Raw genomic sequence first — 19665 nt, 5'->3', positions numbered from 1 at the left:
CATTGTTTGAAATGCGATCTTCCCAGGTCTGTACTCACCGTGCCATGTTTCTTGTTGGAAACCCATTCTCTGTCATACACGGCTCCACTGGCGTAATAAAACTTGCCACGTCCATGACGATGTCCGTTTACAAACTCCCCTATGTATTCATTTCTCAAGGGATACTGGGAACTGGGGATTCTCTTTAGAAACCACATGTGTGTTCCAAAGCCATTCTGAAAAAAAGCAGACGGCCATGAGACATGCGCAAACCAGTTTCTCTCTTTACCCGAATCCCCTCAAAATTAGGATAAATGCAATGAAAACTGGAAAAGGCAAAGAACTTGGACTCTGGAGCCGCACAGACTTGGGTTCAATTTCAGCTCAGCTGCTTATTAACGAGTCTTTCGAACTAAGGCAGATGATTTAAGCCCTGTAAGTTCCTCATCCGTAAAACAGAAATAACACCTGCCCCTCAGCTTAGATACAAAGGAGTTCGAGACCAGCCTGGCCAACATGGTGAAAACCCGTCTCTACTAAAAATACAAAAAAAACAAAAAACAAAAAAACAAATTAGCCGGGCCTTGGTGGTGGGTGCCTGTAATCTCAGCTACTCCAGAGGCTGAGGCAGGAGAATTGCTTGAACCCAAGAGGTGGAGGCTACAGTGAGCTGAGATCACGCTACTGCACTCCAGCCTGGGCAACAGAGCAAGACTCTGTCTCTAAAAACAAACAAACAGGCTGGGTGTGGTGGCTCATGCCTGTAATCCTAGCACCTTAGGAGGCTGAGGCATGCAGATCACTTGAGGTCAGGAGTTCGAATCCAACCTGGTCAACATGGTGAAACCCCGTCCCTACTAAAAATACAAAAACAACAATTAGCCAGGTCATGGTGGCGGGTGCCTGTAATCTCAGCTACTCCAGAGGCTGAGGCAGGAGAACTGCTTGAACCTGGGAGGTAGAGGCTGCAGTGAGCCGAGATTGCATCACTACACTCCAGCCTGGGCGACAGAGAGAGAGACTCTGTCTCAAAAAAAAAAAAAAAAAAAAAAAAACCCCGAAAAGACATAATACATGTGTTGAGAATCGGTGGAGTGTCCACCTCTGGGTATAAACTGCTCCCTCGCCTGGGCGTACCTGGAGGCCCCTTTCCCACCGCCCGGTGTACTCTTCGTTGGCGGTCAGCCACCTCATCCTCCCCTCCCCGTGGCGCATGTTGTCTTCCCACTGGCCTTCGTATATATTTCCAGATTTATAACTAGGATGAAAGAAACTGAAGAAAAACAATCAGTTACCTCCTACACAACATTTACCTTTAAGACATTCTTTTAAACACTCCCCTTGAGCTCCTTTGAAGAAATCTACCCCTTGTACCTATACAATCTTCTCTGTATTTAAATTCAGGCTGGGCACGGTGGCTCACGCCTGGAATCCCAGCACTTTGGGAGGCCAAGGCTGGAGGATCACCTGAGGTGAGGAGTTCGAGACCAACCTGACTAATAAGGAGAAACCCCCTCTCTACTAAAAATACAAAATTAGCCAGGCGTGGTGGCGCATGCCTGTAATCCCAGCTACTTGAGAGGCTAAGGCAGGAGAATTGCTTGAACCCAGGAGGTAGAGGTTGCGGTGAGCTGAGATTGCACCATTGTACTCCAGCCTAGGCAACAAGAGCGAAACTCCATCTCGAAGACAAAAACAAAAAACAAAAATTAGCCGGGCATGGTGGTGGGCACCTGTAATCCCAGCTACTCGGGAGGCTGAGGCAGGAGAATCGCTTGAACTCAGAAGGTGGAGGTTGCAATGAGCCAAGATCATGCCACTGCATTCGAGCCTGGGCAACAGAGTGAGACTGTCAAATAAATACATAGGTAGGTAGGCAGATCCATAGATCGATAGATAGGTAGGCATGAGGTCCTAAGGGAGCAGAATGAGTCACTTTATTAAACCTTCTGACTATTTAATAAGGTGACAAAGTGGGTAAGAGCCAGGTTTTTAAAATCTTTTAATAATTCCCTATTGTATCATGATTAGTTAATATTTGGCCAGTTTTTGAGATGGGATCTCACTGTGTCACTCAGGCTGGAGTGCGGTGGTGCGATCATGGCAGGAGAATTGCTTAAACCCAGAAGGTGGAGGTTGCAGTGAGCCGAGATGGCACCACTGCACTCCAGCCTGGGTGACAGAGCGAGACTGCGTCTCAAAAAAAAAAAAAAAAAAAATTCACTATGCTTAGAGAGAAAATGTTCTGCACAACTTTTGCACCTTACTTTTAAATATTCAAAGTGAACATTATTTGAGCCCACAAACACTTCTTTGCCCATACCCCAAGCGCGGCCATAGTCATACCTACCATCTTATTCCCCAGCCCTTTTTGATGTTTTGCACCCAGTCTCCCTTATACCAACACGTACCCCCTTGATTGTAATAAATGGAGCCCTGAGGCCGGGCGCGGTGGCTCAAGCCTGTAATCCCAGCACTTTGGGAGGCCGAGGCGGGCGGATCACAAGGTCAGGAGATCGAGACCATCCTGGCTAACGTGGTGAAACCCCGTCTCTACTAAAAATACAAAAAAAAAAACTAGCCGGGCGAGGTGGCGGGCGCCTGTAGTCCCAGCTACTCGGGAGGCTGAGGCAGGAGAATGGCATAAACCCAGGAGGCGGCGCTTGCAGTGAGCCGAGATCGCGCCACTGCACTCCAGCCTGGGGGACAGAGCAAGACTCCATCTCAAAAAAAAAAAAAATAAAAATAAAAATAAAAATAAATAAATGGAGCCCTGAAACAAATAATATCATCTTCATAACCATCAAACCTCACGACACAAACGCTTTGTCAAATGTAAGGATATCAACTTAAAAACTAGAACCTACACAGAGGTCAATGCCATATGTAAGCAAGACATATATCCTGTTATTTTTCTGTTTTGCTGTCAAGAAAATGGTAAAACTGCTACACAAGGGGAAATGAGATAATGTCACAAATCAATTTCTCCTTAATAAAGTGCCTTATTGGCCAGGCACGGTGGCTCATGTCTGTAATCCCAGCACTTTGGGAGGCCAAGATGGGCGGATCACAAGGTCAGGAGTTCAAGATCTGCCTGGCCAACATGGTGAAATCCCGTCTCTACTAAAAATACCAAAATTAGCCGGGTGTGGTGGCACGCGCCTGTAATCCACCTACTTGGGAGGCTGAGGCAGGAGAATCGCTTGAACCTGGGAGACAGAGGTTGCAGTGAGCCCAGATCATGCCATACTGCACTCCAGCCTGGGCAATAGAGCGAGACTCCGCCTCAAAATAAAATAAAATAAAAAGTGTCATATTACGGCACAGAATGACTGCACTCATCATATTCAAGTCTATTCATTATATCCAGTAACTATTAGTCAATTAAGTACCTAAAGAAATCCTGTCTGTTGCCACTTGGAGTGAACAGTTGAGCCTTCCATGTAACGGAAGGTCACTCTCTCCTAGGCACCAGAACCATTGTTGTTTTAGCCATTTGGACATCCTATTCATTTTACTGCCTCCGAGTGTAAGTGAGCATAGTGTACCCTTTGTTTGATCTACACTGAAAAGCCTCAAAAGGCTTTTTCACAGGTTTATCTGTGTGTGTGAGAGACAGAAAGAGAGAGAGAATGTTTCTATCTTCTCTCTCACGATCAGGCAAACTCATTCCTTCCTGCAACCATTCAGATGCTGCTGTCTGGAAGTCACTGTGCCCAATCCCTCCAATATGTCTCAAGCAATCTGTGTAAGCTAACACACACACACACACACACAACAACAACACAACTCAATAAATAGCCTATTAAAGCCTGCATATGTCCAGGCACAGTGGCGCACGCCTGTAATCCCAGCACTTTGGGAGGCCGAGGCGGGTGGATCACTTGAGGTCAGGAGTTTGAGACCATCCTGGCCAACATGGCAAAACTCTGTCTCTACTAAAAATACAAAAACTAGCTGGGCGTGGTGGTGCACACCTGTAGTCCCAGCAACTCGGGAGGCTGAGGCAGGAGAATTGCTTGAACCCAGGAGGCGGAGGTTGCAGTGAACTGAGAGCGAGTCACTGCACCCCAGCCTAGGTGACAGACTCCCTCTCAAAAAAAAAAAACAAAAATTAATAAAATGCTTAATTTACACGATGTGAATTTCACCTCAATAAACAAAAAGTGAATATGCCCTGGACAGCGCCGCTAGCCCCTACCCCCTTCTGTCTCCATGTGGCCGCCCAGCCCCTACCCTGCCCTCCACATGGCCACCCCACCCCCTTTCTGCCCCGCCCTCCACGGGGCCGCCCCGCCCACCTTCCCGTGCCGCCTGCCATTGCACCAGTGGCCGATGTAGGACACGGGCTGGGTGCTGCACTTGAACATCCCGAACCCGTTCCTCATGCCGTTGACCACTTCGCCTTCGTACATGCTGCCGTCCGGCCACGTGTACACGCCGTGGTTCATCGGGTCGTTCTTCACAAAGTCGCCCTGAAGCAGAACGGCCATGGGGTGACAGAAGGAAGCGCTGGGGGCGGGGGCGGGAATCCCTAGTCCTGTGGGCGGTTCCAGGAGCTGCCTGACCTCTGACTCTGTTCTTGCCTCTCCTGTGGACACGCACTGAACATCCCCCTCGCATTCTCTCTCTTCCTTGTCTGCATTTCCCATCCTCTCTCATCCGACCCGACCACTGGGCGGAAGCTCAGGCAGGAGGAAATATCTGGGAGGTTGCAGGTCGACCGAGCTCGAAGGAGCGAGCAGGTGACGTTGGAAAGTCACTGGCTTCCAATCATGACCCGGGGAACTTCGAATTCTTAGAACCCACCTTGGCAGGGCACAGTGGCTCACGCCTGTAATCACAGCACTTTGGGAGACCGTGGGGGGAGGATTGCTTGAGGCCAGGAATTTGAGGCCAGCCTGGGCAACGTAGGGAGACCCGTCTCTAGAAAAATATTTTATTTATTTAATTTGTTTTTGTTTTTATTTTTTTAATTTTTTTTATTTTTATTTTTTTTTTGAGACGGAGTCTCGCGCTGTGTCACCCAGGCTGGAGTGCAGTGGCGCGATCTCGGCTCACTGCAAGCTCCGCCTCCCAGGTTCAGGCCATTCTCCTGCCTCAGCCTCCGAGTAGCTGGGACTACAGGCGCCCACCACCATGACCGGCTAGTTTTTTGTATTTTTAGTAGAGACGGGGTTTCACCATGTTAGCCAGGATGGTCTCGATCTCCTGACCTCGTGATCCACCCGCCTCGGCCTCCCAAAGTGCTGGGATTACAGGCTTGAGCCACCGCGCCTGGCCTTTGTTTTTATTTTTGAGACAGAGCTCACTCTGTTGCCCAGACTGGAGTACGATGGTGCCATCTCGGCTCACTGCAACCTCTGCCTCCTGGGTTCAAGCAATTCTCCTGCCTCAGCCTCTAAAGTAGCTGGGATTACAGGCGCCCACCACCACGCCCTGCTGATTTTTTTGTATTTTTAGTACAAATGGGGTTTTGCCATGTTGGTCAGGCTGGTCTCGAACTCCTGAGCTCAGGTGTTCCATCCGCCTCAGCCTCCCAAAGTGCTGGGATTAACAGGCGTGAGCCATCATGCCTGCCTTTTTTTTTTTTTTTTTTTTTTTGAGACAGGGTCTCACTCTGTCACCTAGGTTGGAGTGCAGCGGCACAATCACAGCTCACTGCAGCCTCGACCTCCCGGGCTCAAGTGATCCTCCCACCACAGCCCCCAAATAGCTGAGACTACAGGCGTGTGTGTGCCACAAGCCTCACTAATTTTTAAATATTTTGTGGAGATGGGGTTTCTCTATGTTGCCCAGGCTGGTCTGGTCTCAAACTCCCAGCCTCAAGTGATCCTCCCACTTTGGCCTCCCAAGTAGCTGGGACTACAGGTGCGTGCCACCAAGGTGCAGTGGTGCACGCCTATAATTCCAGCATTTTGGGGGTGCTGAGGTGAGAGGATCTGTTGAGCCCAGGAGGTTGAGGCTGCAGTGAACTATGACCACTGCATTCCAGCCTGGGCGACAGAGCAAGATCCTGTGTCTAATGGAGGAAAAAAAAAAAAAAAAAACCCCGCTCGAAGGAGGTGAATTCACTGTTCCGTTCAGGCTTAGTGATGACTGGGGAAGTCCCTCTTTCTTTTTCCTTTTTTTTTTTCCCCAAGAGGGAGGCTTGCTCTTGTTGCCCAGGCTGAGTGCGATGGTGCAGTCTCGGCTCACTGCAAACTCTGCCTCCCAGGTTTGAGCAATTCTCCCACCTCAGCCTCTCAAGTAGCTGGGATTACAGGCGCCCACCACCACGTGCAGCACATTTTTGTAGTTTTAGTAGAGACGGGGTTTCACCATATTGGCCAGGCTGGTCTCAAACTCCTGACCTCAGGTGATCTGCCTGCCTCGGCCTCCCAAAGTGCTGGGATTACAGGCATGAGCCACCGCGCCCGGTCAGACAATCCCTCTTTCTGCCACAGGTCATCAAAATATTCTGTAAACAAGTCAGTCAACAGCCTGCCCCAGGGGCACCTGCTAGGGAACCCGCTCTGCCCAGGACGTCTGCACACCACGCAGCAGCGTCCGGTCCTCTTCCAGGAACCCGAACTCCCTGGAGGCAGCCAAGTCAGCAGAGAAAAGGGGCAGCACAGCCTGGCCTGACCACTAGCCAGGACCCATGAGGCCAGCCGGCCTCTCTCTGAGGATGCTTCTAGGAGACCCCGGAGTCCTGCCCAGAAGCCCCCGACTGCGCTGGAGTGGGGATCTGTGCCTGCAAAAAATGACCTCCCCACCTGCCGAGAGTTTCCCGAGACAATGAGGCACAGGGGGGTTCTTGGTAAATCGCCATTTAAAGACCAGAAATTGGCCCGATGCGGTGGCTCACGCCTGTAATCCCTGCACTTTGGGAGGCTGAGGTGGGCAGATGACCTGAAGTCAGGGGTTTGAGACCAGCCTGGCCAACATGGCGAAACCCCGTCTCTACTAAAAATACAAAAATTAGCCGGGCGTGGTGGCGCGTGTCTGTAATCCCAGCTACTCTGGCAGGAGAATTGCTTGAACCCAGGAGGTGGAGGTTGCGGTGAGCCGAGATCCCGCCACTGCACTCCAGCCTGGGCGACAGAGCAAGACTCTGTCTCAAAAATAAAATAAAATAAATAGAATAAAATAAGGACCAGAAACCTTGCATGTCAGTCGCTGTCCCATGGGAAGGGAGCTGGCATGAATCCAAGGTGGGGGCCCAATCCTCAGGCTCCCCTGGAACTTGGAGATCCTCCTCGCCCCGCCAGTGAGGGCCAGTCCCTCCCTCTCTCTCCCTGCTCCTCTCACCGCCCAGCTGCAGTTGGATTCCCGGCCCAAACTTGACTCCATCATTGCCTGGGTGTTATTTGAATAAGTGCATTATGCGCATGTGTTTTAAATGTCATCATTACCATTTATAAACACCATCTGTTAGCAACTCTGCATTTGGGAATTTTAGAATAGCATTTCAGGCGCTCACTCACTTTGTGGGTGGGAATTGAGCCTGGTACAATCCCTTGGAGAACAATTTGGTCCTTGCAATCAGTTTAAAAATACACATTCCCCTCAACCCTGCAAGACAGGTGAAATGAACGCCACATAATGGAATACACGCAGCCAGGAAAAACAGATCTGCATCCATGGATATGGTTTCATCTCAAAATTAAAGGTACAGGCCAGGTGCGGTGGCTCACGCCTATAATCCCCAACACTTTGGGAGGCCGACGTGGGAGGATCGCTTAAGCCCAGGAGTTCGAGACCAGCCTGGGCAACACAGCAAGACCCTGTCTCTAAAAAAAAAAAAAAAAAAAAAAAGTAAAAATAAATTAGCCGGGCGCCGTGGAGCACACCTGTAGTCTCAGCTACTCAGCAGGCTGAGCCAAGAGGATTGCTTGAGCCTGGGAGTTTGAGGCTGCCGTGAGTCATGATCTCACCACTGCACTTCAGCCTGGGTGACAGAGCAAGACCCCATGTCAGACTAACTAAGTAAATGTGCCAAAGAGAGTGTGTAATAAACTGTGTGTGTGTGTGAAAAGCAAGACAGGCTACAGAAGGTCCAGGCTGCCGTGAGTCATGATTGCACCACTGTACTCCAGCCTGGGCAAAACAGCAAGACCCTGTCTCCAAAAAAAAAAAAAAAGTAGGACAAGCTGCATACATGTTTGTGTGCTCTCTGTGCTGAGAAGGCGTCGAATACCTCTAGAACACACAAATGGAACCAGTAACAATTCCTTCTGGGTCCGGTGCAGTCATGAATTACTAGATCCTCTGGTTTTGTGAATTTCTCTTAACCTATATGCTGAATTACATCCACGAAAACAGTCTGTTCAATTGTGGGAAACTGATTGTTCCATCCAACAATCACAGTTTAGAACTATAACTGGTTATATGCCTCACCTCGCATTTTAATCCATCGGCCCAAATATAAGTCCCTTGTCCATGCATGAGTCCTTCTGAAAACATACCCTTCAAAACAAAGCAATGACAAATGCTTAGAATGCAGCTGACATTTGAGATAGGGTCTGGTTCTGTCACCCAGGCTGGAGTGCAGTGGTGTGATCATAGCTCACTACAGCCTCCCAGGTGCCAGCAATCCTCCCACTTCAGCCTCCCGAGTAGCTGGGACTACAGGCATCCACCACCATGCCCAGCTAGTTTTTGTATTTTTTGTAGAGACAGGATTTCACTGTGTTGGCCAGGCTGGTCTTGCAATCCTGAGCTCAAGCAACGCGCCCACCTTGGCCTCCCAAAGTGCTGGGATTATAGGCAGGAGCCACCGCGCCTGGCCGGCCGCTGATGATGGTCTCCCACAGCTGCCTTATCCCAGTTTCCCGTGTGTGAAGATGCTTGTCTGCGCACTCAGCNTGGTTTCCTACTCTCTCTAGCACTGCCATCGATTGAGCGCCTCTCATATGCGAGACAAGCAAGGAACGGTGTGCTGGAGTGGCGTGTCCAGCGCATCGTTGCTTGAGCTGTATTTCCAGCGCATCGTTGCTCGAGCTCCGTTTCCAGCGCATATCTTTGCTTGTCTGGCATATGAGCTGCGGTGCAGGGTTTCAAAGCCATAGTTCACGACTTTCCTAATCTGGCCCCACCGAAAGCACCCTGGTCCATCAAGCAGGATGCATAGGTGAGCCATGTGGTGAAGGCCAGGTCTTGTCCCTTTTCATAGGCCCGACGGGTGCAGTGGGCCCTTCTTGCCCTCTTCTTCCTGGATGCCATCCTCTGGCCACCCCACCCTCCAGCTGAACCCACCTCCAGCCTTCTCTCTTCCTCCATTATTTATTTATGGAGACAGGGTCTCCCTCTGTCACCCAGGCTGGAGTGCAGTGGTGCAATCTCGGCTCACTGCCGCCTCCGCCTCCCAGGTTCAAGTTATTCTCCTGCCTTAGCCTCCCAAGTAGCTGGGATTACAGGCGCCTGCCACCACTCCCGGCTAATTTTTGTATTTTCAGTAGAGACGGGGTTTCACTATGTTGGCCAGGCTAATCTCGAACTCCTAACCTCAGGTGATCCTCCCGCCTCGGCCTCCCAAAAGTGCTGGGATTACAGGCCTGAGCCACCGGGCCCAGCCAAGCTTTCTCTCTTCCTTCAAACACTACCTTGCTCCTTCACACCCCCGACCACTGTCTCAGTGAAGCCGCCGTTGGGTCACCTAGCCCAAGCTGCTCTCACCTCTAAATTTAGAGGGTCCTTTACTACGAGCTTTCCTTTTTTTTTTTGAGACAGAGTCTTGCTCTGTCACCCAGGCTGGAGTGCAGTGGCCGGATCTCAGCTCACTGCAAGCTCCGCCTCCCGGGTTTACGCCATTCTCCTGCCTCAGCCTCCCGAGTAGCTGGGACTACAGGCGCCCGCCACCTCGCCCGGCTAGGTTTTTGTATTTTTTAGTAGAGACGGGATTTCACCGTATTAGCCAGGATGGTCTCGATCTCCTGACCTCGTGATCCGCCCGTCTCGGCCTCCCAAAGTGCTGGGATTACAGGCCTGAGCCACCGCGCCCGGCCAAGCTTTCTCTCTTCCTTGCTCCTTCACATGCCCGACAACTGTCTCAGCGAAGCCGCTCCTGGGTCACCTAGCCCAGGCTGCTCTCACCTCTAAATTTAGAGGGGCCTTTACTACGAGGTTTACGGTCCTCTGTCAGTGACCTACAAATAAGTGAACTACAAATCAAGCCAATTTCATTTCTCAGTGCGTGTTTCCTAATGTTTCCTCTGTTCTCCCGGGCTTAAGGAGAGGCCATCTCTCTCCCGTGTCTACGGTGAGGCGGGAAGAACGGGCTCCCTGCACTGGTCGGCCCGGCCTAGGCCCTCCTCGCCCATCACGCACGTGCTCGGGTCCTGGGAGGCCGCGTCAGTCCGGCCGGCCGGGAAGGAGCAGGACCCGGTCGCCACCGCTGTCCCGGCTACGCATGACCGCGGCCTGGGGCGCCCACCTCGCTCCAGGAGCCCAGAGGCCTCGCCGGGCTCCAGCGAGGTGTTGCAGGGCTCTCCGCGTCCCAAATCCGGCTCTGGTCTCCAGGCAACCGCGGACGCCGCCTGGCGCGGCCTGTGGTCTTAAAGGGGCTGCGCGCCAGCGCCAAGTAGGTGTCCCGCCCTTGCTGGTCCTGAGGGCCAAGGGGAAAGGCTGGGCGCTGCAGGCAGCAGGCCAGGGGTTTCCCAGCTCTGCTATCTGCTTCTTCATAAAATAGGAATAACGCAGGCCTTAGTTTTCCCATTGCTGCCGTAAACAAATTACCAAAAATTTAGTGGCTTGAAGCAACACAAATTTATTATCCTACAGTCTGTAAACTAGGTCCACAGTGCTGGTTCCTTCCAGAGGCTCCGGTGAAGCATCTGTTTCCTTGCCTTTTCCAGCTTTTCCAGAAGCGGTCCCCAATCTTTTTGGCACCAGAGACTGGTTTCGCAGAAGGCAATTTTTCCACGGATGGGGGTAGGGGATGGTTTCAGGATGGTTCAAGCGCGTTGCATTTACTATGCATTTTATTTCTATTATTATTACATTGTAACATATAATTAATTCTACAACTCACCATCATAGACTCAGTGGGAGCCTGAGCTTGTTTTCCTGCAACTAGACGGTCCCATCTGGGGGTGACAGGAAACAGTGACAGATCATCAGGCATCAGATTCTCTTAAGGAATGTGCAACCTACATCCCTTGCGTGTGCAGTTCACAATAGGGTTTGTGCTCCTATGAGAATCTAATGCCCACCGCTGATATGACAGGAGGTGGCGCTCAGGTGGTAACACCAGCCATGGGGACTGGATCTAAATACAGATGAAGTTTCGCTGGCTTGCCCGCCCCTAACCTGCTGTGCGCCCTGGTTCCCAACAGGCCATGGACCACTACTGGTGTGTGGCTGGAGTGCTGGAATCCCTGTTCCAGAGGCTGCTTGCAATCCTTGACTAGTGGTACCTCCTTCCATCTCCAAAACCAGCAAGGCAGCTTCTCTCTGGCCAGCAGGGAAAGGTCTCCACCTTCGAAGGACTCACCCAATGGACTGGGCCCACCCAGACAATCCAGGATAATCTCTCTACTGCAAGATCCTTAACTCGGCCAGGCAGTATGGCTCACACCTGTAATCTCAGCACTTTGGGAGGCCGGGGCAGGTGGATCACCTGAGGTCAGGAGTTCGAGACCAGCCTGGCCAGCATGCAACACGGTGAAACCCTGTCTCTACTAAAAATACAAAAATTAGCCAGCTGTGGTTGTGAGCACCTGTAATCCCAGCTACTCAGGAGGCTGAGGTGGGAGAATCACTTCAACCTGGGAGGCAGAGGCTGCAGTGAGCTGAGATCACGCTATTGCACTCCAGCCTGGGCAACAGAGCGAAACTTCAAAAAAAAAGAAAAATTCTTCAATCAACCTGCCGAGTCCCTTCTGCCATGTGAGGCAGCCTGGTCACAGGTTCTGGGGATTAGGACACAGCTGTCTTGGGGGCTGTAATCCTGCCACAGCTGCCAGTCTGCAGAGTTTGTAAGTGGGATCCTGCAGACGCCAGCACAGTGCCAGACACGATGGCACAGTTACTACTGTACTGCCTCCTCCATCCAAGGGATTCTGAAGCAGGAAGGGGAGCCCTCTCTTCCTTGAAGCCCAGTCTGGGGAAGGGGTGGGGCAGCGGGGGAGTCACATCCGTCCTCACTGGGCCCCCAAGAGGACATCTTTACTTCCATTTTCAGCCCAGTTCAAACAGGACAAGGTTCCATGAAAACTACTTGAAAAGACAGACAGGGATTCTTATATTCCCAGAACCACTCAAGGCCAGTAACTGGAATGTTCTATAGTTCACACCCTGAGGAACCAAATCACAGCATCAAATTATGGGAAAATCAAACTCTTTTTGCTCCCCTGCGAGGACAGCACTTTGCTACCTTCGCCGCACAGAGGAATGTTTAAAAATAGTGACCCCTGTCCCATCCAGTCATTGTCTTCCAGCCGGGCAGAGAATCCCCCTTGTTTAAAAATTTAATGTGAATCAGGACTGAGAATCACTAACCCAAAAGGACCCTAATTTTAAATTTATGAAATTAAACAAAGATGAATTTAATTATTGTTAAGGGTTGAAAGTTATACACTAAACTATGTCCAGCCAGAGCAGAGGGCTGAGTGACTTCCACAGCGGTTTGTTTTGAGACGACGTCTCACTCTGTCGCCCAGGTTGGAATGCAATGGCACGATCTTGGCTCACTACAACCTCCATCTCCCGGGTTCAAGAGATTCTTCTGCCTCAGCCTCCCGAGTAGCTGGGATTACAGGCATGCGCCACCACTCCTGGCTAATTTTGCATTTTTAGTAGAGGAGGGGTTTCTCCATGTTGGTCAGGCTGGTCTCAAACTCCTGACCTCAGGTGATCCGCCTGCCTCCGCCTCCCAAAGTGCTGGGATCACAGGCATGAGCCACCACGCCCGGCCCAAGTGTTCTTATTTTTATAAAATATGGTCCTGCCTGGATACACACACACACACACACACACACACACACACACACACACACGAGTGCATGCAAACAGAGAAAAAAAAATTTGCAAGCAATGCTCCATCTGGTTTGAAAAGGTTCTCAAGATCACTTTTAAATGGGTCTGATGTGTATTTTTTTTTTAAGTAGCAGGTTCATTTGAAAACAAAAAAGGTTAGTGAAGACCCTGTCTTTCAAAACATAAAAATCTGCAATAAAACCGATGATTCCATACAGTGACTACTGTCAGTTCTGCGAAATGACACCCAGGTTGGCTATGTGTCTCATGGTTGGCCTTCCATGGGGACAGTTCCAGGGGTGGTCCATGTGGGTGATCAGTTTCTTCATCTCGCTTGTGTTCAGAGCAGTTCCAATCATCACCTGAGGACCAGACACAATGGTTCAACGTTTTAATAGGTTTTTTTGACATCAGAATGGCAGCTTTTCAGAAGCACTGTTGTCTAAAATGAGACTGGACAAGATTACAGCTCAAAAAAACCACCTTCCCTGAAAAACCTTCCCCCAGAGAAGCCTAGGTTCTAGATCTCAGCCCTCCACCTTTCTATGACATCAGGTCCCTTGTGGCTGCTTCGAGGTGGCACTGCCTCCACTCGACGCGACCACACCTGTCCCGAACGCAGCCACTCTCAGCGGCCACCCTGCCCTCTTGCCCTGGCAGGTGCAGCAGCCTCCCCGCTGGGCTCCCCGCCCCACTGCGAGCCCTCCGAGCCGCTCTCCACTCAGCAGCCAGTGATTACGTCTAAAGCGCTGTCAGGTCATGTCGTTCCGCTCCACGGCTTCCCCCTCACCTGAAAAAAAGCCCCCGTCTGTCCCTGACTTGGCCCTCACTGGGCTGTGCCTGCACCCCCACCTCCAAGCACGAATGCCTCCCTTCCTCACCCCAGCTGCACTGCTACTCCCTTCCTCTTGCACATCAAGCAAACAGCTGCCTCGGGGCTGCGGTACTGCCGGGACCCTCTCCCCCAGTGGGTGCAGGCGTCACTCCCCCTCTGTTGAGCTCCACCCTGCTGCCCTGGCAGGGTACTCCAGCCCTGGCCCTGCTGCCTCCCTGCCATGGGTCCTCTGACAGGAAGGAGAGGAGACAAGCCTGAAGCGCTCTGTCGCCTCCCTTCTTCCTGTAGCACCGAGGGCTCGCCATGTGCCAAGCACAGTCAGAAAGCGGGACAGCAGTGACAGCAGTGTTCCACCAGGGTGGAGGAGGACAGATAATCAAGTCAACAGAGAACCAAGACAGATGGCGCCCAGGAGAGGGAGCCTGCTCAGGTGTGGGGAGGGGGTGAAGGGTGAAGGTGGCAAACCCAGGTAGAGAGGAGCGTAGGGAGAACGGGTGTAAGGCGGGGAGGAGACTGGGCGAGTGTGGAACTGGAAGGCGGCTACATGGCTGGAAGCGTGGTGGGGAGGAGATGGGGCTGGAAGGGTGGGCAGACAGTGACAACACTGGAGACGGAGGAGTAGGCCAGGGTGGGAGGGAAGGAGCAGCCTGTGGTTCCCTGGGCCCCGAGTCACACTAAAGACTCAGGACGTCAAAACTGACCAGCTATGAGCTCAGCGCCACACTCTCACTCACAGATGCCAAGACTGGAAGGTCCATATTAGGTCTTGTTTTTTTTGCGAGGCAGGGGGTGGTAGGAAACCCTGTTGCCCAGGCTGGAGTGCAGCGGTGTGATCTCGGCTCACTGCACCTCCGCCTCCATGATTCAAGCAATTCTCCCGCTTCCGCCTCCCGAGTAGCTGGGATTACAGGCGCTTGCCACCACACCCAGCTAATTTTTGTACATTGAGTTGGGGTGGGGTTTCACCATGTTGGCCAGGCTGGTTTCAAATTCCTGACCCCAGGTAATCAACCCACTTCCACCTTCCAAAGTGCTGGGATTACAGGTGTGAGTCACTACACCCAGCCCATATTAGGTCTTTATCAAAGCAACACTGTGGCTAGAACTCAGACTCTGGGCCCTCTTCTAATTAAACTCTGCCTTTGAGTCATTTCATCTAATCTCATGGCTGTAAGTTACACCTGATGCTCCCACAGCAGGCTCCATCCCACCCACTCCCCACGTGGCCCCCAGCTGCTGCTCTCCCCAGCTGTGGCAGTCAAGGCACCCCCTTCCAGTCTGTTCTCTCTCCAGCAGCTGCAATCATGGGACTCCCAGTCCGTTCTCTCCAGTGGCTCCCGCCACACACAGCACAGACCCCCAGGGTCTAGGCATGACCGGCAATGCTCTACGTGGCTGTCCTCTGGTCGCCGCTCTGCTCACTCCCTTCCCCTCTCCAGGGACACAATCGGCCTCTGGCTTCAGTCTTCCTACTTCCTCCACTTGGAAAGTTCTTACCCAAGAGGGCTCCAGCCTACTTTTTTTTTTTTTTGAGACAAGGTCTTACTCTGTCACCCAGGCGGGAGTACAGTTGTGTGATCTTGGCTCACTGCAACCTCAACCTCCCCGGCTCAAGTGATCCTCCCACCTCAGCCTCCTGAGTAGCTGCTGACTGCAGGCACCCGCCACCACGCCTGGCTAATCTTTTAATTTCCCCACCTTTTAGATGGCAGCTGAGGTGCCACCTGCCCAGATGCCGTTCCCTGACCACCATCTCACCTGGTCACCATGTTTTTCTGTAGTTATTTCCTGTCCCAAAATGCTGTTTTAGGCTGGGCGTGGTGGCTCACGCCTGTAATCCCAGCACTTTGGGAGGCCCAGGCGGGCAGATCATGAGGTCAGGAGATCAAGACCAGCCTGACCAACACAGTGAAACCCCGTCTCTATTAAAAATATAAAAATTAGCCAGGTGTGGTGGCACGTGTCTGTAGTCCCAGATACTCAGGAGGCTGAGGCAGGCGAATTGCTTGAACCCGGGAGGCGGAGGTTGCGGTGAGCTGAGATCACGCCACCGCACTCCAGCCTGTTAGCAGAGCAAGACTCCGTCTCAAAAACAAACAAACAAACAAAAGCGCTGTTTGAATCTCTTGGCTGTGCTCACTGGCATCTAATGGGTGTCGTTTATTTGTGGTGATGTCTGTTTCTCCCCACTGTCCGCTCCACAGGGGAAGGGGCCGCAGCCGCCTTGTTACCTCTGTGTCCCCAGCGCCTGGAGCAGGGCGGCCCCACAGCAGGGGCTCAAGGAGCATCTGCTGAATAAGTAAAGGAATGGCATCCTGGCCTTTCCCAATGGCCAGCTGATACAGAGTCACTTTTCTTGGACATCAGGCTACTCCCCACTGCAGGCATAGCCCCTGCTACCACCTTCCAACACCAACCAGAGCAGCGGCAGTGGTGCCACGTGCAACGACAACCACAGCACCCCGTGAAGCACCCGCTGCCTCGATGACTCTGCAGAACCTTGTCTAATGTCACCGAGTCCTGGCAGCAGCAAATCTTTATGTACTAGTGTTGTTAGGACCCCTAAGGTCCATAGACGAACAAGGTGCCTCAACCACTAACTGTGTTAGAGTCAACGAAAGCTCTGAGATAGAATACTGGCCAGGCACCGTGGCTCATGCCTGTAATTCCAGCACTTTGGGAGGCTGAGGCAAGGGGCAAAAGGAGACCATGTTTCTACAGAAAATTTAAACATTAGCTGGGCATGGTGGTACGTGCCTATAGTCACAGCTACTCGGAAGACAGAGGCAGGAGGATCGCTTCAGCCGGGGTGGTCAAGGCTACAGTGAGCTGTGATTGTGGCACTACACTCCAGCCTGGGCGACAGAGGGAGATCCCATCTTAAAAAAAGAAAATACTTTTTTTTTTTTTTTCTTTGAGACACAGTCTCACTCTGCCGCCCAGGCTGGAGTGCAGTCGTGTGAACTCGGCTCACTGCAAGCTCCGCCTCCCGGGTTCTCACCATTCTCCTGCCTCAGCCTCCCAAGTAGCTGGGACTACAGGTGGCCACCACCACACCCAGCTAATTTTTTTGCATTTTTTGGTAGAGATGGCGTTTCACCATGTCAGCCAGGATGGTCTCGATCTCCTGAACTCGTGATCCTCCCGCCTCGGCCTCCCAAAGTGCTGGGATTAGAGGCTTGAGCCACCGCGCCCAGCCACGAATACTGTTTAACTGCGGTAACAAAAGAGCAATAAGTATGAGTTCAAGGTCCCAGAGAACGCAGACTACATAGATGCTCAGCTATGATGTTCCACGTAGCTCTGTGTAAAATGACTCCTGGCAATCACAAGGGCGTTTAACAGCCTTGACCAAATCAGGAGCTGGGCTGAGACCTTCCTCAGACTGCAAGCTGGAGCAGCTGAGCTGACAGCCGGGCTTTCTTTACTCACCGACTTCCGACAGGCTCTGGAGGCAAACATCTGCTTGACTCGGGACGGCCGGCACATGACCCCAGGGCTGTCGCTTAGCAAAAAGATCAGTTCATCGATGTCCTGGGGTCCGAAGGTCCAGTTTTTACTAGTTGGCAAGGAAATCAATTTAGCCCTTTCAGTCACTGGAGCTAAAAGAATACAATTTTGAGAAAAACCCATGACTTGAGAGACACATTTCACTTGAAAGCTACCTAGAGTGAACATCTGAGGCCGGGCACAGTGGCTCACGCCTGTAATCCCAGCACTTTGGGAGGCCGAGGCGGGCGAATCATGAGGTCAGGAGATGGAGACCATCCTGGCTAACACAGTAAAACCCTGGCTCCAATTAAAATACAAAAAAAAAAAAAAAAATTAGCTGGACATGGTGGCGTATGCCAGTAATTCTAGCTACTCGGGAGGCTGAGGCAGGAGCATCGCTTGAACCAGGGAGTCAGTGGTTGCAGTGAGCTGGCATCACGCCACTGCACTCCAGCCTGGTGACACAGAGTGACTCCGTCTCAAAAAAAAAAAAAATCTGCTCTATGAATACTTATGGAAAAATACATATATACATATACACATATAGACACACATATAAACTATTAAATCTCTTTTTTGAGATGGAGTGTCGCTTTGTTGCCCAGACTGGAGTGCAGTGGTGCGATCTCAGCTCACTGCAACCTCTGTCTCCCAGGTTCAAGCAATTCTCCTACCTCAGCCCCCTGAGTAGCTGGGACTACAGGCATGCACCATCAAGCCCAGCTAATTTTTTTATTTTTAGTAGACACAAGGTTTCACCATGTTGGCCAGGCTGGTCTTGAACTCCTGACCTCAAGTGATCCACCTGCCTCGGCCTCCCAAAGTGCTGGGAATACAGGCGTGAGCCACCGCGCCCGGCCTACTTCATTCTTTTTAATGGCCGCATAGGAAGTCACTGCACGGATGTACCATAATTTGTCTGTCAAATTCCCAACTAAAGCACATTTCGGTTGTTTCCAATTTCAATCGTGCACTCAAAGCTGCAACAAAGACTTCTGTGCATAAACCTGCTCATCTGTGGGTGCATTTCCGGGAGACAGACGCTAGAGGGAGAATCACATATGTACTTTTTGATGGGAAATCTGAGAAAATGCACATTGCCACCAGTGGTGTCTAAGAGTATCTATTGGCCAATACTGGATATCGACCCTTCTAATCTCTGCCAGGCCAACCCCTGGGTCCTTTGCTGGGTGGCTTCAACATCTAATGTCATTAGATACTATCTTAGTCAATCCGGACAAAAGACAGACACCACCCCTAACCTTCACACGAGAAACTGACACTGTCACTCTCAGTCCCACATAAGTAAATGCGGTGAAAACGGATTTTCTGCAGTATCAGTGCTGTAACTGTAAGAAATAACTCTATTAAAGCAGACGTTTTAAAGCAGACTCTGTTAAACCATGGACGTTTTCTGGTTCTCACCTGGTGGCCTGAGCTGAGGATGAAAGGAGCTGAGATTAGGCTGGGCACGGGCCTGTAATCCCAGCACTTTGGGATTAATGCTCACGCCTGTAATGCCAGCACTTTGGGAGGCTAAGGTGGGCAGATCATTTGAGGTTGGGACTTCAAGACCAGCCTGGCCAACATGGTGAAACCCTGTCTCTACTAAAAATAAAAAAATTAGCCGGGCGTGGTGGTGGGCACCTGTACTCCCAGCTACTTGGGAAACTAAGGCAGAAGAATCGCTTGAACCCAGGATGCAGAGGTTGCAGTGAGCTGAGATCGTGCCAGTGCACTCCAACCTGGGTGAAAGAGCGAGACTCTGTCTCAAAAAAAAATAAAGGAGCTGATATTATTGTTTCTTTCTATAAGTGCTCCAGGAAGACCTGGTCCCATGCCACCATGCTCGTCACCATCACAGTCAACCACAGGGGAGAGTCTGGTGAACTGTGAGACCTCCACATGGCATGGATTACTGAGCCCACATTTCCTATCGTGAGGGGCTCCACACAGAGCTCAAATCCAAGTCATAACCAAACCAATCCCCAAATCTTATCTTCGAGGGTCTGTCTCCTGGTACCAATTCCATATCAGTCAGGGTACAATCAAGAGACAAAAACCACACCAGCGCCGGGCGCGGTGGCTCAAGCCTGTAATCCCAGCACTTTGGGAGGCCGAGACGGGCGGATCACGAGGTCAGGAGATCGAGACCATCCTGGCTAACATGGTGAAACCCCGTCTCTACTAAAAAATACAAAAAACTAGCTGGGCGAAGTGGCGGGCGCCTGTAGTCCCAGCTACTCGGGAGGCTGAGCCAGGAGAATGGCTAAACCCGGGAGGCGGAGCTTGCAGTGAGCTGAGATCTGGCCACTGCACTCCAGCCTGGGTGACAGAGCGAGACTCCGTCTCAAAAAAAAAAAAAAAAAAAAAAAAAAAAAAAAAAAAAAAAAAAAAAA

The 19665-nt window shown here is 51.4% G+C and overlaps 1 protein-coding gene across 1 annotated transcript in view; it reads right to left on the bottom strand.

Moving 5' to 3' along the window:
- Positions 1-10366: 10366 nt before the first annotated feature.
- LOC112634978 (protein PMS2CL-like) overlaps positions 10367-19665 on the bottom strand; it is a 12483-nt gene continuing 3184 nt past the window's right edge. Inside the window, exons 2-3 of the mRNA XM_025402859.1 lie at positions 17207-17333; positions 10367-10567 (exon numbers count right to left, since the gene is read on the bottom strand). Coding sequence (XP_025258644.1) covers positions 10367-10567; positions 17207-17333 — 328 coding nt within the window. The remainder of the gene's footprint in view (positions 10568-17206; positions 17334-19665) is intronic.

Source organism: Theropithecus gelada, chromosome 11, assembly GCF_003255815.1.
Source record: "Theropithecus gelada isolate Dixy chromosome 11, Tgel_1.0, whole genome shotgun sequence".
Classification (NCBI taxonomy): Eukaryota; Metazoa; Chordata; class Mammalia; order Primates; family Cercopithecidae; genus Theropithecus; species Theropithecus gelada.
This window is presented reverse-complemented; position numbering and strand designations above follow the sequence as displayed.